The 14,394-nt window shown below is 52.5% G+C and overlaps 1 protein-coding gene and 1 pseudogene across 1 annotated transcript; both read right to left on the bottom strand.

The window, feature by feature from the left end:
- Positions 1 to 2,350, bottom strand: LOC141998526 (acetylcholinesterase pseudogene; annotated as a pseudogene).
- A 6,424-nt stretch (positions 2,351 to 8,774) lies between these two features.
- Positions 8,775 to 12,876, bottom strand: LOC141998058 (acetylcholinesterase-like). The gene is made up of 3 exons (XM_074970696.1): positions 11,348 to 12,876; positions 9,754 to 9,920; positions 8,775 to 8,809 (listed from the first exon to the last, which is right to left on the bottom strand). The coding sequence occupies exons 1-3, from the start codon at positions 12,841 to 12,843 to the stop codon at positions 8,775 to 8,777; spliced, it is 1,698 nt and encodes a 565-aa protein (XP_074826797.1). The 5' UTR covers positions 12,844 to 12,876.
- Between the last annotated feature and the right edge of the window lie 1,518 nt (positions 12,877 to 14,394).

The following is a 14,394-nucleotide window of genomic DNA, read 5'->3' as shown; positions in this document are numbered from 1 at the left end:
TCATAGATTTCTCCTTGTGACTCTTTGATTCCCTCCTCAATTTTCTGCAATTGCTAATGTCTGATTTATATTCATTGCTATCAAATTCTTATTTCTTCCATGTGTGGTATATTGTTATTATTATTATTTTTTTGTATAGCTGCCTTCCCTTCCCTAATCTGGGAATCAATGGACCCAAGATGCGTGGATAGGACTAGAATGCAGAATGTTGAAGAGATTTTTTTTTTTGGAGTTTTGCTTGCTTATTTTTGACATAAGGGAGTGTGTCTTTGTATCTATGCCCTGGTGTACGCTTAAAAGTTAAGTTGCCACTCTTAACTCAGTCAGAGATGTGAGAAAACCACAGATACGACTGCTGCTCCACTGCTGGAAAAACCCTTTTGGCTGGTGCAGGCTGCATCTACTTGATAGCTGGTGTAGCCATGCCCGTATAGTCTCCATAGCAGAGACATTCCCTGAGTTTGTGTGGCAGGGCTGGGAAAGAGCAGGCAGAGCTTTGAGAGTACTAGCTCCTAGCTAAAAACCTTGTTTCCTTGAATGAGGATGGTTGTGTTCATGGGATCACGGACATCCTGATGAGGGAAGAAGGGAATTAGCCCTAACCTGGAATCAGGGGGTCAGATTTTACCTCCCTGAAGTCAGTTCAGCTCTCGATCAAGGGCTTCAACCAAACAGATTATCTACGTTTCAAAGGGACCCCTTCTTTGCCATGGCTCTGAGTCGGGTCTTCCTGTATGTTGCGGACACCTGGCCAAAGAGTTACAGGCTAGCTGTTTTCCCGGGCTGCCTCAGGGGCACAAGAAGATTCCCTTACTTGCTCCCGGCAAACTTCCCGCAGTACTGCATCATCGTTTGGCTCATCGTTGCCTCGGCCTCCGTGTGCGTGTGGTTGGCTTCTCCTACGGACGCCAGGGTCCCGAACAGGTAGGGCAGCTCAGAGCCGTGTGGCACCCCCGTCCACTCAGGTGTAGATAAGCCGCTCGTGGAGTGGGTGAAGTAGTAGGCGTACACAGGACTTCGGGCCTCTGCCTCTCACCTAGCCACCTCGGCTACCGGGCACACAAAAAGGTAGTCGCCAGCAATTTGATCCATGGCCCATCGGTATCGTGCCTCGCCCTGCCCCTCCCCATCCTTGCAGTACCGCTCTGCCACGGCTCGGATGGCCAGTTCTGGGGCTTCTGGCACCATCAGCCTCACCACCTGCAGCAGCTCCTCCCAGCCAACATTGCTGGCGTTCTCCAGGTTGAGGTTGGGAGCACCATAGATAAGCATGTAGGAGCCTTCATTGGCGGTGAAACCGGCCACGATGGGCATAGGCTGGCCGTGCCTGGCCTGCAGGAGTCTTGGTGATGTATCAGGGAGGAAACCCCAGTCTGGTGTCGGCACAAAGGGGAACGCCAGCAGGTCCTTGTGGAGCAACACAGAGAACTGGTGTTTGGGGAACTCCCCTGCTTCCTTCCCCTGCAGGCAGCCCACCAGGGCCGTGTCGTCTCTATCGGCGCAGCCCAGCAGATGGCCCAGCCTCTGGCCTCTCTCTTGCGCCTCTTTGAGTGAAATCCAAGCCCATGGTGCATTTGGGGCTCCGCTCTGCAGCGCTGCGTGGGTGAAGAGGGGCCGGCTTCCTGGGGAGAGGTGGTGGAAGCTAAGTGACGCAGCCCCAGCGCCCAGGCCGAAAAGGAGGAAACTGGCTGGGTCTCCACTGAAGGCGGCTGCATTCTTACGCAGCCAGCGCATCGCCAGTCGCTGGTCCCATAGGCCGGCGTTCCCTGGGGCGGCCGGGGGCAGGGACAGGAAGCCCAGCGTCCCCAGCCGGTAGTTCATGGAGGCCACGATCATGTTCCCGGTGGCGGCTAAGAAGCGCCCATCATAGACGTCGAGGGAGGCTGCACCTGAGAAGAACCCCCCGCCATGGATCCAGACGATCATGGGGAACATATCGTTGGGCCGGGGATGGGGCACTCAGATGTTTAGGAAGAGGCAGTCCTCCGACTGTGGCATTTTTGGGTGTCCATGTTTCTGCCTCAGGGTAACCAGTAAGTGGAGACTGCAGGCAGTCATTGCCGAAGCTGGTGGCCTCCAGGATCTGGCCCCAGGGCTGGTGGGGTATTGGCTTCTGGAAGCACAAGGCCCCCACAGGGGGCTCAGCGTAGGGGATGCCCAGGAATGCTGTCACTGTGCTGGAGCAGACCTGGAGGCGCTTGCCCCGGATGGGGCCGCTGGTGGTGAGCACCACGGTGCCATCGTCATCGGAACCAGAGCTAGAGCCCAGCAGGGAGAGGAGGAGCAGGCAGGGGAAAGCGGGGAGGAGTCCCAGCATCATGGCAGCTGGAAGGGAAACCCCCCCAGAGGGAGTTATAGGGAACGGGATACGTGGCCTCTCCCCTCTACGGGGTGCTGGGTCCCATCCAGTCCCAGCCACCTAAATCCAGACAGCAGGAGGATGCTCCCTACGTCAGCATGGATCCTCTTTAGCAAATAGAGCCCCCTGGTCCGTTCCACCCATGCTCTGGCTCCCTGCTATATTCCCTGCTCTGCATCAATCCTGATTCTCATTCTGGGAGGGGACTGGGATCTAGTGGTTCAAGTTGGGAGGGAGGCTGGGATTGAGGACTCCTGGGTTTTATCCTCAGCTTTGGGAAGGGAGTGGGGTCTAGTGGGCTAGGGTGTCGGGCTCTGGGAGCCAGGGCTCCTGGGTTCTATCCCCAGGTCTGGGAAAGGAATGAGGTATGGTGGGTTATACCACTGTGGGTCAGGAGCCAGAGCTCCTGGGTTCTATCACTGGTTCTGGAGAGGGAGTGGGGTATGGTGGGTTATACCACTGTGTGACCGGAGTCAAGAGTCCTGGTACCGGGCAAACTGGTTGAAATTATAATCAAGAACAATATTGTCAGACATATAGATGAACATAATTTGTTGAGGAAGAGTCAGCATGGTTTTAGTAAAGGGAAATCATGCCTCACTAATCTACTAGAATTCTTTGAGGTGGTCAACTAGCATGTGGCCCAAGGGGATCCAGCAGATATAGTGTACTTAGATTTTCAGAAAGCCTTTCACAAGGTCCCTCACCAAAGGCTCTTATGCAAAGAAAGCTGCCACGGGATAAGAGCGAACGTGCTCTCATGGATTAGTAACTGGTTAAAAGATAGGAGAGAAAGGATAGGAATAAATGGTCAGTTTTCAGAGTGGAGAGAGGTAAATAGTGGTGTCCCCCAGGGGTCTGTTCTGGGACCAGTTCCATTCCACAAATTCATAAATGATCTGGAAAAAGGGGTAAAACAGTGAGGTGGCAAAATTTGCAGATGACACAAAATTACTGAAGATAGTTAAGACCCAGGCAGACTGCGAAGAGCTACAAAAGGATCTCTCAAAATTGGGTGACTGGGCAACAAAATGGCAGATGAAATTTAATGTTGATAAATGCAAAATAATGCACATTGGAAAGCATAATCCCAACTATACATATAAAATGATGGGGTCTAAATGAGCTGTTCCCATTCAAGAAAGAGATCTTGGAGTCATTGTGGATACTTCTCTGAAAACATCCACTCCATGTGCAGCGGCAGCCCAAAAAGCAAACAGAATGCTGGGAATAAAGAAAGGGATAGATAATAGGACAGAAAATATCCTGTTGCCTCCATATAAATCTATGGTACGCCCACATCTTGAACACTGTCTGCAGATGTGGTGGCCCCATCTCAAAAAAGAGATACTGGAATTGGAAAAGGTTCAGAGAAGGGCAACAAAAATGATTCGGGGTATGGAACAGCTTCCGTATGAGGAGAGATGAATAAGACTGGGACTTTTCAGCTTGGAAAAAAGATGGCTAAGGGGAGATATGATTGAGGTCTATAAAATCATGACTGGTGTAGAGAAAGTAGATAAGGAAGTGTTGTTTACTACTTCTCATAACACAAGAACTAGGGGTCCCCCAATGAAATTAATAGGCAGCAGGTTTAAAACGAATAAAAGGAAGCATTTCTTCATACAGCGCACAGTCACCCTGTGGAACTCCTCGCCGGAGGATGTTGTGAAGGGCAAGACCGTAACAAGGTTTAGAAAATAACTAGATAAATTTATGGAGGATCGGTCCATCAATGGCTGTTAGCCAGGATGGTCAGGGATGGTGTCCCTAGCCTCTGTTTGCCAGAAGCTGGGAATGGGCGACAGGGGATGGATCACTTGATGATTCCTGTTCTGTTCATTCCCTGTGGGGCACCTGGCACTGGCCACTGTGCGAAGACAGGATCCTGGGCTAGGTGAACCTTTGGTCTGACCCAGTAGGGCCATTTTTATGTTCTTATGCTCTGGGAAGGCAGTGGGGACCAGTGAGTGAGAGCAGGGGGTGCTGGCAGGCAGGACTCCTTGGGTTCTCTCCCCAGCTCTGAGAATGGGGTCTGTAGAAAGGGTATTAGGTGGGTAACTGCCTAGAGTGATCCCAATTCCCGCTGTTCTGCCACTTCATTCACTCCCTGGACCCCTCTGTCCCTATCTCTGAGCCAGTGGGGCCCCGGGTAGCACAGACTCACCTGCCCTTCTCCTTGGCACACTCACAGTCGTGTCTTGCGTCTCAGCAGGAATGGGAGCTGGGTGGATGCCTCAGATAGCAAGATTAACAGTCAGGGAGCAGCCACGGGGACTTATTTATCCTCAAATCCATGTTCTCATTGGGCTGTGCACACACGGGGGAAGGAGGATTGGGGCCGACTAGGTGGAGCTGCAGGGGAGGAGTCAAGGGCTTTGGGAACAGAGATCCAGTTGGGTTCACAGGGTGAGAGGTCTAGGGCTTGAACGGCCGTGATCCCTGAATTGCAGCCACCTCTGCGGAGGGGCAGTTGGGTAACAGGAAATGAATTGGGGATCCTGTGTTGGACTTCAATTCATTTTCAAGCGGGATTTTCCTTATTTTGAGTATCTGTACATTTCATTGATTATCAATGGAAATATTTTTCCATCAGATTGTATGTGCGCAGAGAAATCGATGTTTAGTGACGTGTACCGATGTATTGTAATCCTTCCAAGCCTAAGGAGATTTAGCATAGATATCTGGGGCAGCAAGAGAGGAGGGGAGTTTCTGCTGGGTGGGATTGCAGGGAACTGGCAGAGCTGTGGAGCATGGTTAAGTGCCGAAGGTGGGATCGTCATTAGTAACCCCGTTCAGGCCACTCGGTGCTTCTGTCCTGGGAGCTGCAATGTCCTTCGAAGATACTGCAGCATGTTCATTCAGCAGACCTCGATGTTACTCGTAAACATAGACCAGAGGCTCGGTCCGGTGGCAAAGGCGCTCAGCCAGGTTTATTGTCAACGAAGCCCGGTCCTGGCTCCCTGGGTCAATGTCTACACTGACACTAACACACGTATGCTCGTTACAATGGACTCAGCTTAGTCAGTGGCGGGACATTCCTCTGCCCCCTCTGCTGAAAAAAGGGTTAAGGCTGCTACATTTATAGGCTGAGGCAAAAGACGGGAACACACAACTTACGTATTTCGTGACATCTGTTTGCTCCCTCGCCTTGTTCCTGAAAGCTTGAACAAAAAATCTCTATTCATTGTTCTGTGAAACCGTCTTATCTTGTACCGGCTTGGGATATCTCTGTACTAGCTGGAATATATTGACGTAAATGCCTAGTGCCTACAATATTACCAAGAACTTTGCCAAGTTCACATACTGGACAGTGAACTGCTGAGCATGTGCTTTAATACGTGGCCTGACTTTAGTTCACAGCCTCTGGTTCAGGCCTCAGATGGTGCAGCAGGCCCAGTTCTCCTGCCTTTCTCTACTACACCCCGTATCAATCCCCGCTGGGAAACTCCCGCCCGGGGGGGCTCCTCGGCCTCAGAACTGGATCTGCCACCGTCCAGGTGCTATTTACACCAGGAAAGAAAAAGAAAAACACAAACAGCCAAACAAACTCGCTCACCCCAAGGTTAGTACTCGCACCTTGTTTGTTCAGCAGGGAGATCTCCTTCGCCCTCTCTCAAACTCCCCTGTTTGCGGTCCCCTTCTTGGGGTCCAGGTTATTTCCAGCATAGGTGGGGGCGGAGGAAGGCTCCCTCATGCTGCAGCTGTTCCTTATTTTATACCCTTGGCCCATGTGCCCGGTAGACACTGGCACGGGCATGTCCTGGTGGGCTTTGCTGAGTCACAGTGATCCAGCTGTTCCCACCGTGTGGAGCTTGCATAGTTGTGTCATACCGTGGATTAATGGGTGCTCAACACCCACCTGGTCAGGGATTTTTTTGTGTCACGAGCAAAATTAAAGCATATTTTAGTAAGAACCAGACAGCACAATCTCATAACTTTATACCCACTAGTGATACACATATTTGGATAGAACAACGGGTTTCAGCGGATCAGGACCGTTCATACGATACCGTGCTTTGTAGGAAATATCACAACCATATATGAATGATGAATCTGGAGGTTCCAGGGTGTCGTTCTGAGGTACAGTGTGTCACACTCTCCCCAAAGCTCTCACCTTGATACTTCAGCCCTACCACTTAGACCCCAAATGTATCCCCAACCCTAACCCACCCCACTGCTACTGCCTGAATCCCATCCCTTAATCCTGTCCCCCACCCCATACACTGACACCCTAATTGTAACCCTGTTATGCTTCTCTTATCCCATAACCCTATCACCCTACCACCTAACCCAACGTCCCAGCCCTTTCATCCTGTCCCCCACCTCTACACTCTGCCCCATCCCCACTAATGCTGACCGAGAACCCCACTATTTAACTCCACACCCAGTCCTACTCTACAAGCCTGTTGCCTCTCCTGTAATCCGAACCGCATCACCCTAACCCTGAACTTAACAGTTCCAGCCACCCTACCACTTAACCTTAACACCCAACTGGTACCAGAACCGCCAAACTCCAATTACCGACCCTAACCCTAATTATAAATCTGCTCCCCAAATCTGACCACCTGACCCTAACTCTTAAACTTTTAACCTTTAAACTTACCCCTAGCCACCCTACCTTACAAGCCTTTGCCTCTCCTGCAGGCCTAACCATCCCACCGTACCGCTGAACTTAACGGTTCCAGCCAGCTCCGTCACCCTGATACTTAACCCTAACAGCCAACGGGACCTGGAACCCCTGAGCTCCAATTCCCAACCCTAACACTCTAATTATAACCTGGCTCCCCAAATCTGACTACCTGACTAACTCTTAAGCCTGTAACCCTTAAAGCTACTCCTAGTCTCCCCACCCCTCAGCTCTCCTCACAACCATAGCTGGCTTCAGACCCCAGATTTTAGGGTTTGAGCCAGACCCGAGCCCAACCCCACTTCTTTCCTTGCCTATCCAGATTGTAAACCCAGCACGGCCAAGTCCAGCCCGCGTGCAAAGTGCCACTCACCCTGTCAGAGCTGGACAAATAATAATAATAGATACAGCAGTTAACGATGGGAGAAATGATGGTTCAATGCTTCTTCAACTGAGGTCTGAGTTGAACTGAGAGAACTGAGCCATAGGGCATGCTGGAAGTCAGGATCTGGGGGGCTTGCCCTTCCAGGGGATGGGCGTTTTGCAAGAGTTGTGCCAAGCGCATGTGCTCTAGGGGTTTGCGCCACCAGCCCCGGTTACTGGGACAATGATTAGGTGGTTGAACAGGGGCCTTTCCCCTCTAGGGGAGGCTGGATCTGATGTGGGGAGGGGCAGGGAAGGGGGAATCAGCTGGTTCAGGGGGTGGGGAAAGGGACATGGGGCCTTTACTCTCTCGAGGGCTCTGGTTCCAGGTTTTGTCATTCCCATCAGTGTGCACTGAGTTGTGGAGGCTCAGCCCAACCCCCAGGTGGGCCAGGGCCCCTGTCCCAAACTCCACCAACTCCGGAGCAGGGAGGCTGAGGAATGATTGGACCACAGAGTCTCTGCCCCTCAGAGGAGATCTGTGCAGGGAATGGGGTCATGGGGAGAGGGTGCTGTGTGCATTTGGGGCACTCTCCTTGTCCCTATACCCACTTCGCCAACTCCCCATACCCTGCCAGCTGGATGAGAAAACATCTGTCTCAGTGGCTTGTATTGTATAGTGGCCCACAAATGTCATCAATAAACCACCAATTTCCTTCGACTCCTTGGTGTGTACAGTTCTTCCTCACAGTCCAGTGAGCACCATCCAGGAGGGGATTGGGGCTAGTGGGTTAGAGCAGAGAGGCCGGGGGTCAGGATTCCTGGGTTCTCTCCCAAGGACTGGGAGGAGAGTGGGATCTAGCGGTTAGAGCAGAGGGGGGCTGGGAGTTAGGACTCCTGGGTGTTATCCCCTGTCTGAGGACGAGAGGGGGTCTAAGGGTTAGAGACCTGTGAGCTGAAAGTCAAGACGCCTGGGTTCTATCGCAGACCTTGGAGGGCATTGGGGTCTAGTTGGTTAGACCGGAGAGGCTGGGAGTCAGGACTCCTGCGTTCCATATCTTTGGGTGCAGAGTGTGATCTCTGCACTTTGTCATTTGCCTCTTCAAACACCAGAGCAGCATTTACCCCCGATGTAATCTTTGTTCCCCATTATCTCAACACAACTCCCATCGCACCAACACTCTCTCTCTCTCCTGCTCAGGAGCAGCTAATCAACCTCACGCACCAGGGCTCTGTCTCCAGACTGAATATGCTTTAATGCACTGTGGGGGGAGGAATTGCAGAGGGAGGGTCAATCCATGGATTCCCAGCTGGTTCATTAGCAGGATCCTCGTTAATGAATTGGCAGGCACTAACAGGAACTGGATCCTCTGGTTTGCATGGAGGGTTCCCCCCATAAGGCGATTGTAATTGCTCAGCTCTTCATTCACGGCCCCCCAGGCTGGGCAGGTCTGCTCCTGTGGAACACACAATGAGTGGGGTTAACAGCAGTGGGGAGGAGCTCAGACTCTGCGGGGGTTTGTCTACTTGTAAACAGGAGAGGAGATCTGCAGAGGAAACCAGGTGCTGCACAGGCTCAGTATGGGATGCTCATCTCTTACGGTCAGTGCTAATCTCCATGCACTAGGGGGTGCTTTTCTGCAAAGAGCGGCATGGGGAGGGAGTCAGGAGGGGTCTGTCCCCCCACATTTAGTGCCCCCCAGTAATATATTCTAGCAGTAGGGGACGCTGTTCTGCTAGAGTTCCCATGTTTTGCAGCATCTGTGACCCCAGGGTCCAACGTGCAAGCTTCTGTTCTGCCTCCCATAAGAGGCCTCCTGGCACACAGGATTCCCAGTGACTATTGGATTCTCCTTGAATCTCTGTCTTACACAGTTACACAGTGGCTGCATCCCTCCCGAGAGCCAGCTGTATGTGATTCTTTCTTTGCCACCGTTCTCTTCTGAGTCATTAGAGGCCACTTACCCTCAGCCCGCAGTGTCCTCGGATCCATCGCTTCATCCCCAGCCACCCTACCGGGAATCCCTCTGTCTAAGCACATGCCTCCTCCCCTGAAATAGGGAGTACGTTGGGAGCCGATGGAGAGGAAACAAGGTTGTCATCTTCCTACCCAGAGGGGCTGAGCAAGAGAAGATGGGGTAGAACTTGGGGCTGCCCCACAGCAGATGGGATCTGGAGTTCCCAGGATATGCAAGTTCTCCCCCAGACAGGAGAATGGAGCATCTCTAGGAGACCAGAAGATCCCATGGAAAAGGGAATGTGAGCTGGGATCTTTTGCTTCTGGAGGGGAGCCATCTCCTATCCAGCCCAAGGGTTGGGGGCCTGGATGGCTGAGAGGGGTGGGGAGAGACGGGGCCTTTCCCCTCTAGGGCTGCCATCTTCTCATCCTGCTGATGCTCACCTGGGACCTTTGGTTTCTCTGACAGCATTGATGCCAAGAATTCACAGCGCGAGGCGGGTAATGCCCTCTCAGGTTTGGGCTGCTTCAGGCTGATGCGCTCAAAGTTCTGCTTTGCGGGGTCGTAGGTGGGCCACTGCTTCCCGCTGCCCTCTCCCACCATGGGTTTCCTGCATGGAAAATGAACATGCCCCACTGAGGTTAGTACTGTGGCTTGGTGGGGACAGGAAGGTGCCCCAGCTGGTGTCTAACATCCCAGATGCAGGGGTGATTAGGAGCCAACTTGAAAAGTTTGGCCTCTTTCCAAAATGGCTGCCATCCCATGTTGTTGCAAATGAGAGTGAAGCCAGAGGCTGCCCTCAGTTAAGATGGGTGCTGCCTCCCGGTCTTTTCATATGGGTTGATGCTACAGGTTGCCCTTTATAAACTTGGCCACTTTATTCCGTTGTTCTCCATGAAATTGAAGCCACAGGTGGCCCTGAGTAATAATGGCTGCCATTGTAAAATGAGACTTCCCCTAGGGAAGATGGCCACTGTTTTCCATTGTTTGCAATGGGTCCGAAGCCAGGCTTCCCTCAGCAAAGATGGACATCCTTTGTGCTCACAGACAGGACAGAGCCGTGTGGGGAACAGAGCAACATACGGGGTGCGGGGGGGCATGGCCAGGGAATGTGGGGGCATAGATAGGAGGATCTGAACTGGAAGGGAGTGTCTAATTTTGCTCTTACTTAAAATGGCGTCTCTCACTTGTCCTTTCAACGAGGATGCTGCCCTTTCAGGGTAAGCTGCCACCACCAAATGATTTAACAAAGAATTAGGGAAAGGACCACTTGGAGTTCCTATTCCCCCAAAATATCCCCCCAAGCCTTACACCCCCTTTCCTGGGGAGGCTTGAGAATAATATCCTAACCAATTGGTTACAAAGTGATCACAGACCCAAAGCCCTGGGTCTTAGGACAATAGAGAAATCAGTTCTTAAAAGAAGGATTTTATTTAAAAAAAAAAAAGGTAAAAATCACCTCTGTAAAATCAGGATGGAAAATAACTTTACAGGGTAACAAAAGATTCAAAAACACAGAGGATTTCCTTCTGAGCCAAACTTTTAGGTTACAAAAAGAAAACCAGGACTACACTTTCCTCTCAGAACAGAGAAAATTACAAGCCAAAACAAAAATAAGATAACGCATTCCCTCGCTTGTACTTACTGATTCTAATGGAGTTGGATTGGTTGCTTCCAGCCAGGTTACCTGAGCTTCTTAACCCTTTACAGGGAAAAGGATTTTGTGCCTTTAGCCAGGAGGGATTTTATAGTACTGCATACAGGAAGGTTGTTGCCCTTCCCTTTATATTTATGACAGGCCCCTTAACCTTCTCTTAGTTAAACTACATAGATTGAGATCCTTGAGTCTATCGCTATAAGGCAAGGTTTCTAATCCCTTAGACATTCTCGTGGCTCTTCTCTGGACCTTTTCCAATGTATCAAGACCCTATAATTACCCAGGTGATCCCATTTAACCTTCTTATAAATAGGCATGGCATTAGCTTTCTCCCAGTCTTCTGGATCGGGGGACAAGAGGATTGTGGGGGATTGCCTTACCCGCTCCAGGCGTACACCGCAAGGTACTGCATCACCCTGCGGCTCAGCGCTACCTCAGCCTCTGTGTGGTTGGATCCTACCACGGATGCCAGGGTCCCGAACTCGTAGGGCAGCTCAGAGCCTTGTGGCACCCCCATCCATTCAGGTAGAGACAAGCCACTGCTATGGTGGGCGAAGTGGTAGGTGTACACAGGATTTCCAGCCTCTGCCTCTTGCCTTGCCATCTCCAGTATCGGGCACACAACTACATAGTCACCAGCGATTTGTTCCATGGCCCATCGGTACTGTGCCTCTCCCTGCTCCTGCGCTTCCTGGATGTACCACCGTGCTATGGCTTGGATGGTCTCGTCTGGCACCCCTGGCACTATCAGCCTCACCACCTGCAGCAGCTCCTCCCGGCCGATGGAGCTGGCGTTCTCCAGGTTGAAGCTGGGGGCAGCAAAGTATAATATGTAGGATCCTTCGTTGGTGATGAAACCAAGCCCGATGGGTATCGGCTGGCCGTGCCTGGCCTGCAGGAGTCTTGGTGGTGTATCAAGGAGGAAATCCCCATCTGGTGTCGGCACAAAGGGGAGCCCCAGCTGCTTCTTGTGGTTCAAGACGGAGAACTGGTGTTTGGGGAACTCCCCGGGTTCCTTCCCCTGCAGGCAGCCCACCAGAGCGGTGTTGTTAGCATTGGAGCAGCCCAGCAGCTGGCCCAGCCTCTGGCCTCTCTCCTTGGCCTCTTCAAGTGAAATCCAAGCCCATGGTGCGTTCGGGGCTCCGCTCTGCAGTAGGGCTCTGGTGAAGAGGGGCCGGCTCCCCGGGGAGAGGAGATGGAAGCCGACTGATTGAGCCCCAGCATCCTGGCCGAAGAGTAAGAAATGGGCCGGGTCCCCACCGAAGGCAGCCGCGTTGTCCCGCAGCCAGTGCATCGCCAGGCGCTGGTCCCACAGGCCGGCATTCCCCGGGGCTGCTGGGGGCAGGGACAGGAAGCCCAGCGCCCCCAGCCGGTAGTTCATGGAAGCCACGATCAGGTTCTCAGTGGCAGCTAAGAAGCGCCCATCATAGATGTCGAGTGAGGCTGCCCCTGTGAAGAACCCACCACCGTGGATCCAGGTGACGATGGCGGCTGGCGGAGAGGGACGGGGATGGGGCACCCAGACATTGAGGAAGAGGCAGTTCTCAGACGGTGGCATTTTGGGTGTCCATGTTTCAGGGTGAGGGTAACCAGTGAGCGGAGCCTCGTGGCACATATTGCCAAAGCTAGAGACTTCCAGGATGTGGCTCCAGGGCTGGTGGGGAATTGGCTTCTGGAAACGCAAGGCCCCCACAGGGGGCTCGGCATAGGGGATGCCCAGGAATGCTGTCACTGTGCTGGAGCCGACCTGGAGGCGCTTGCCACGGATGGGGCCGTTGGTGGTGAGCACCACGGTGCCATCATCATCGGAACCAGAGCTGGAGCCCAGCAGGGAGAGGAGCAGCAGGTAGGGGAAAGCAGGGAGGAGTCCCAGCATTGTGGCAGCTGGAAGGGAAACCCCCCCAGAGGGAGTTATAGGGAACGGGATACATGGTCTCTCCCCTCTACGAGGTGCTGGGTCCCATCCAGTCCCAGCCACCTAAATCCAGACAGCAGGAGGATGCTCCCTACGTCAGCATGGATTCCCTTTAACAAATAGAACCCCCTGGTCCTTTCCACCCATGCTCTGGCTCCCTGCTGTGTTCCCTGCTCTGCATCAATCCTGACTCTCATTCTGGGAGGGGAGTGGGATCTAGTGGTTAGAGATGGGAGGGAGGCTGGGATTGAGGACTCCTGGGTTTTATCCTCAGCTTTGGGAAGGGAGTGGGGTCTAGTGGGCTAGGGTGTCGGGCTCTGGGAGCCAGGGCTCCTGGGTTCTATCCCCAGGTCTGGGAAAGGAATGGGGTATGGTGGGTTATACCACTGTGGGTCAGGAGCCAGAGCTCCTGGGTTCTATCACTGGTTCTGGATAGGGAGTAGGGTATTGTGGGTTATACCACTGTGTGACCGGAGTCAAGAGTCCTGGTACCGGGCAAACTGGTTGAAACTATAATCAAGAACAATATTGTCAGACATATAGATGAACATAATTTGTTGAGGAAGAGTCAGCAAGGTTTTAGTAAAGGGAAATCATGCCTCACTAATGTACTAGAATTCTTTGAGTTGGTCAACAAGCATGTGGTCCAAGGGGATCCAGCGGATATAGTGTACTTAGATTTTCAGAAAGCCTTTGACAAGGTCCCTCACCAAAGGCTCTTATGCAAAGAAAGCTGCCACGGGATAAGAGCGAACGTGCTCTCATGGATTAGTAACTGGTTAAAAGATAGGAGGGAAAGGATAGGAATAAATGGTAAATAGTGGTGTCCCCCAGCGGTCTGGGCTAGATGGACCTTTGGTCTGACCCAGTAGGGCCATTTTTATGTTCTTATGCTCTGGGAAGGCAGTGGGGACCAGTGAGTGAGAGCAGGGGGTGCTGGGAGGCAGGACTCCTTGGGTTCTCTCCCCAGCTCTGAGAATGGGGTCTGTAGAAAGGGTATTAGGTGGGTAACTGCCTAGAGTGATCCCAATTCCCGCTGTTCTGCCACTTCATTCACTCCCTGGACCCCTCTGTCCCTATCCCTGAGCCAGTGGGACCCCGGGTAGCACAGACTCACCTGCCCTTCTCCTTGGCACATTCACAGTCGTGTCTTGCGTCTCAGCAGGAATGGGAGCTGGGTGGATGCCTCAGATAGCAAGATTAACAGTCAGGGAGCAGCCACGGGGACTTATTTATCCTCAAATCCATGTTCTCATTGGGCTGTGCACACACGGGGGAAGGAGGATTGGGGCCGACTAGGTGGAGCTGCAGGGGAGGAGTCAAGGGCTTTGGGAACAGAGATCCAGTTGGGTTCACAGGGTGAGAGGTCTAGGGCTTGAACGGCCGTGATCCCTGAATTGCAGCCACCTTTGCGGAGGGGCAGCTGGGTAACAGGAAATGAACTGGGGATCCTGTGTCCAAAGAAAGCACAGTGTTGATTTTTGGGTAGGGGGCAAAATGGAAGAAGTAAAG

This window comes from Natator depressus, chromosome 14, assembly GCF_965152275.1.
Source record: "Natator depressus isolate rNatDep1 chromosome 14, rNatDep2.hap1, whole genome shotgun sequence".
In the NCBI taxonomy this organism is placed as follows: Eukaryota; Metazoa; Chordata; order Testudines; family Cheloniidae; genus Natator; species Natator depressus.
The sequence above is the reverse complement of the archived record's forward strand: the minus strand, read 5'-3'. Positions and strand labels throughout refer to the sequence as shown.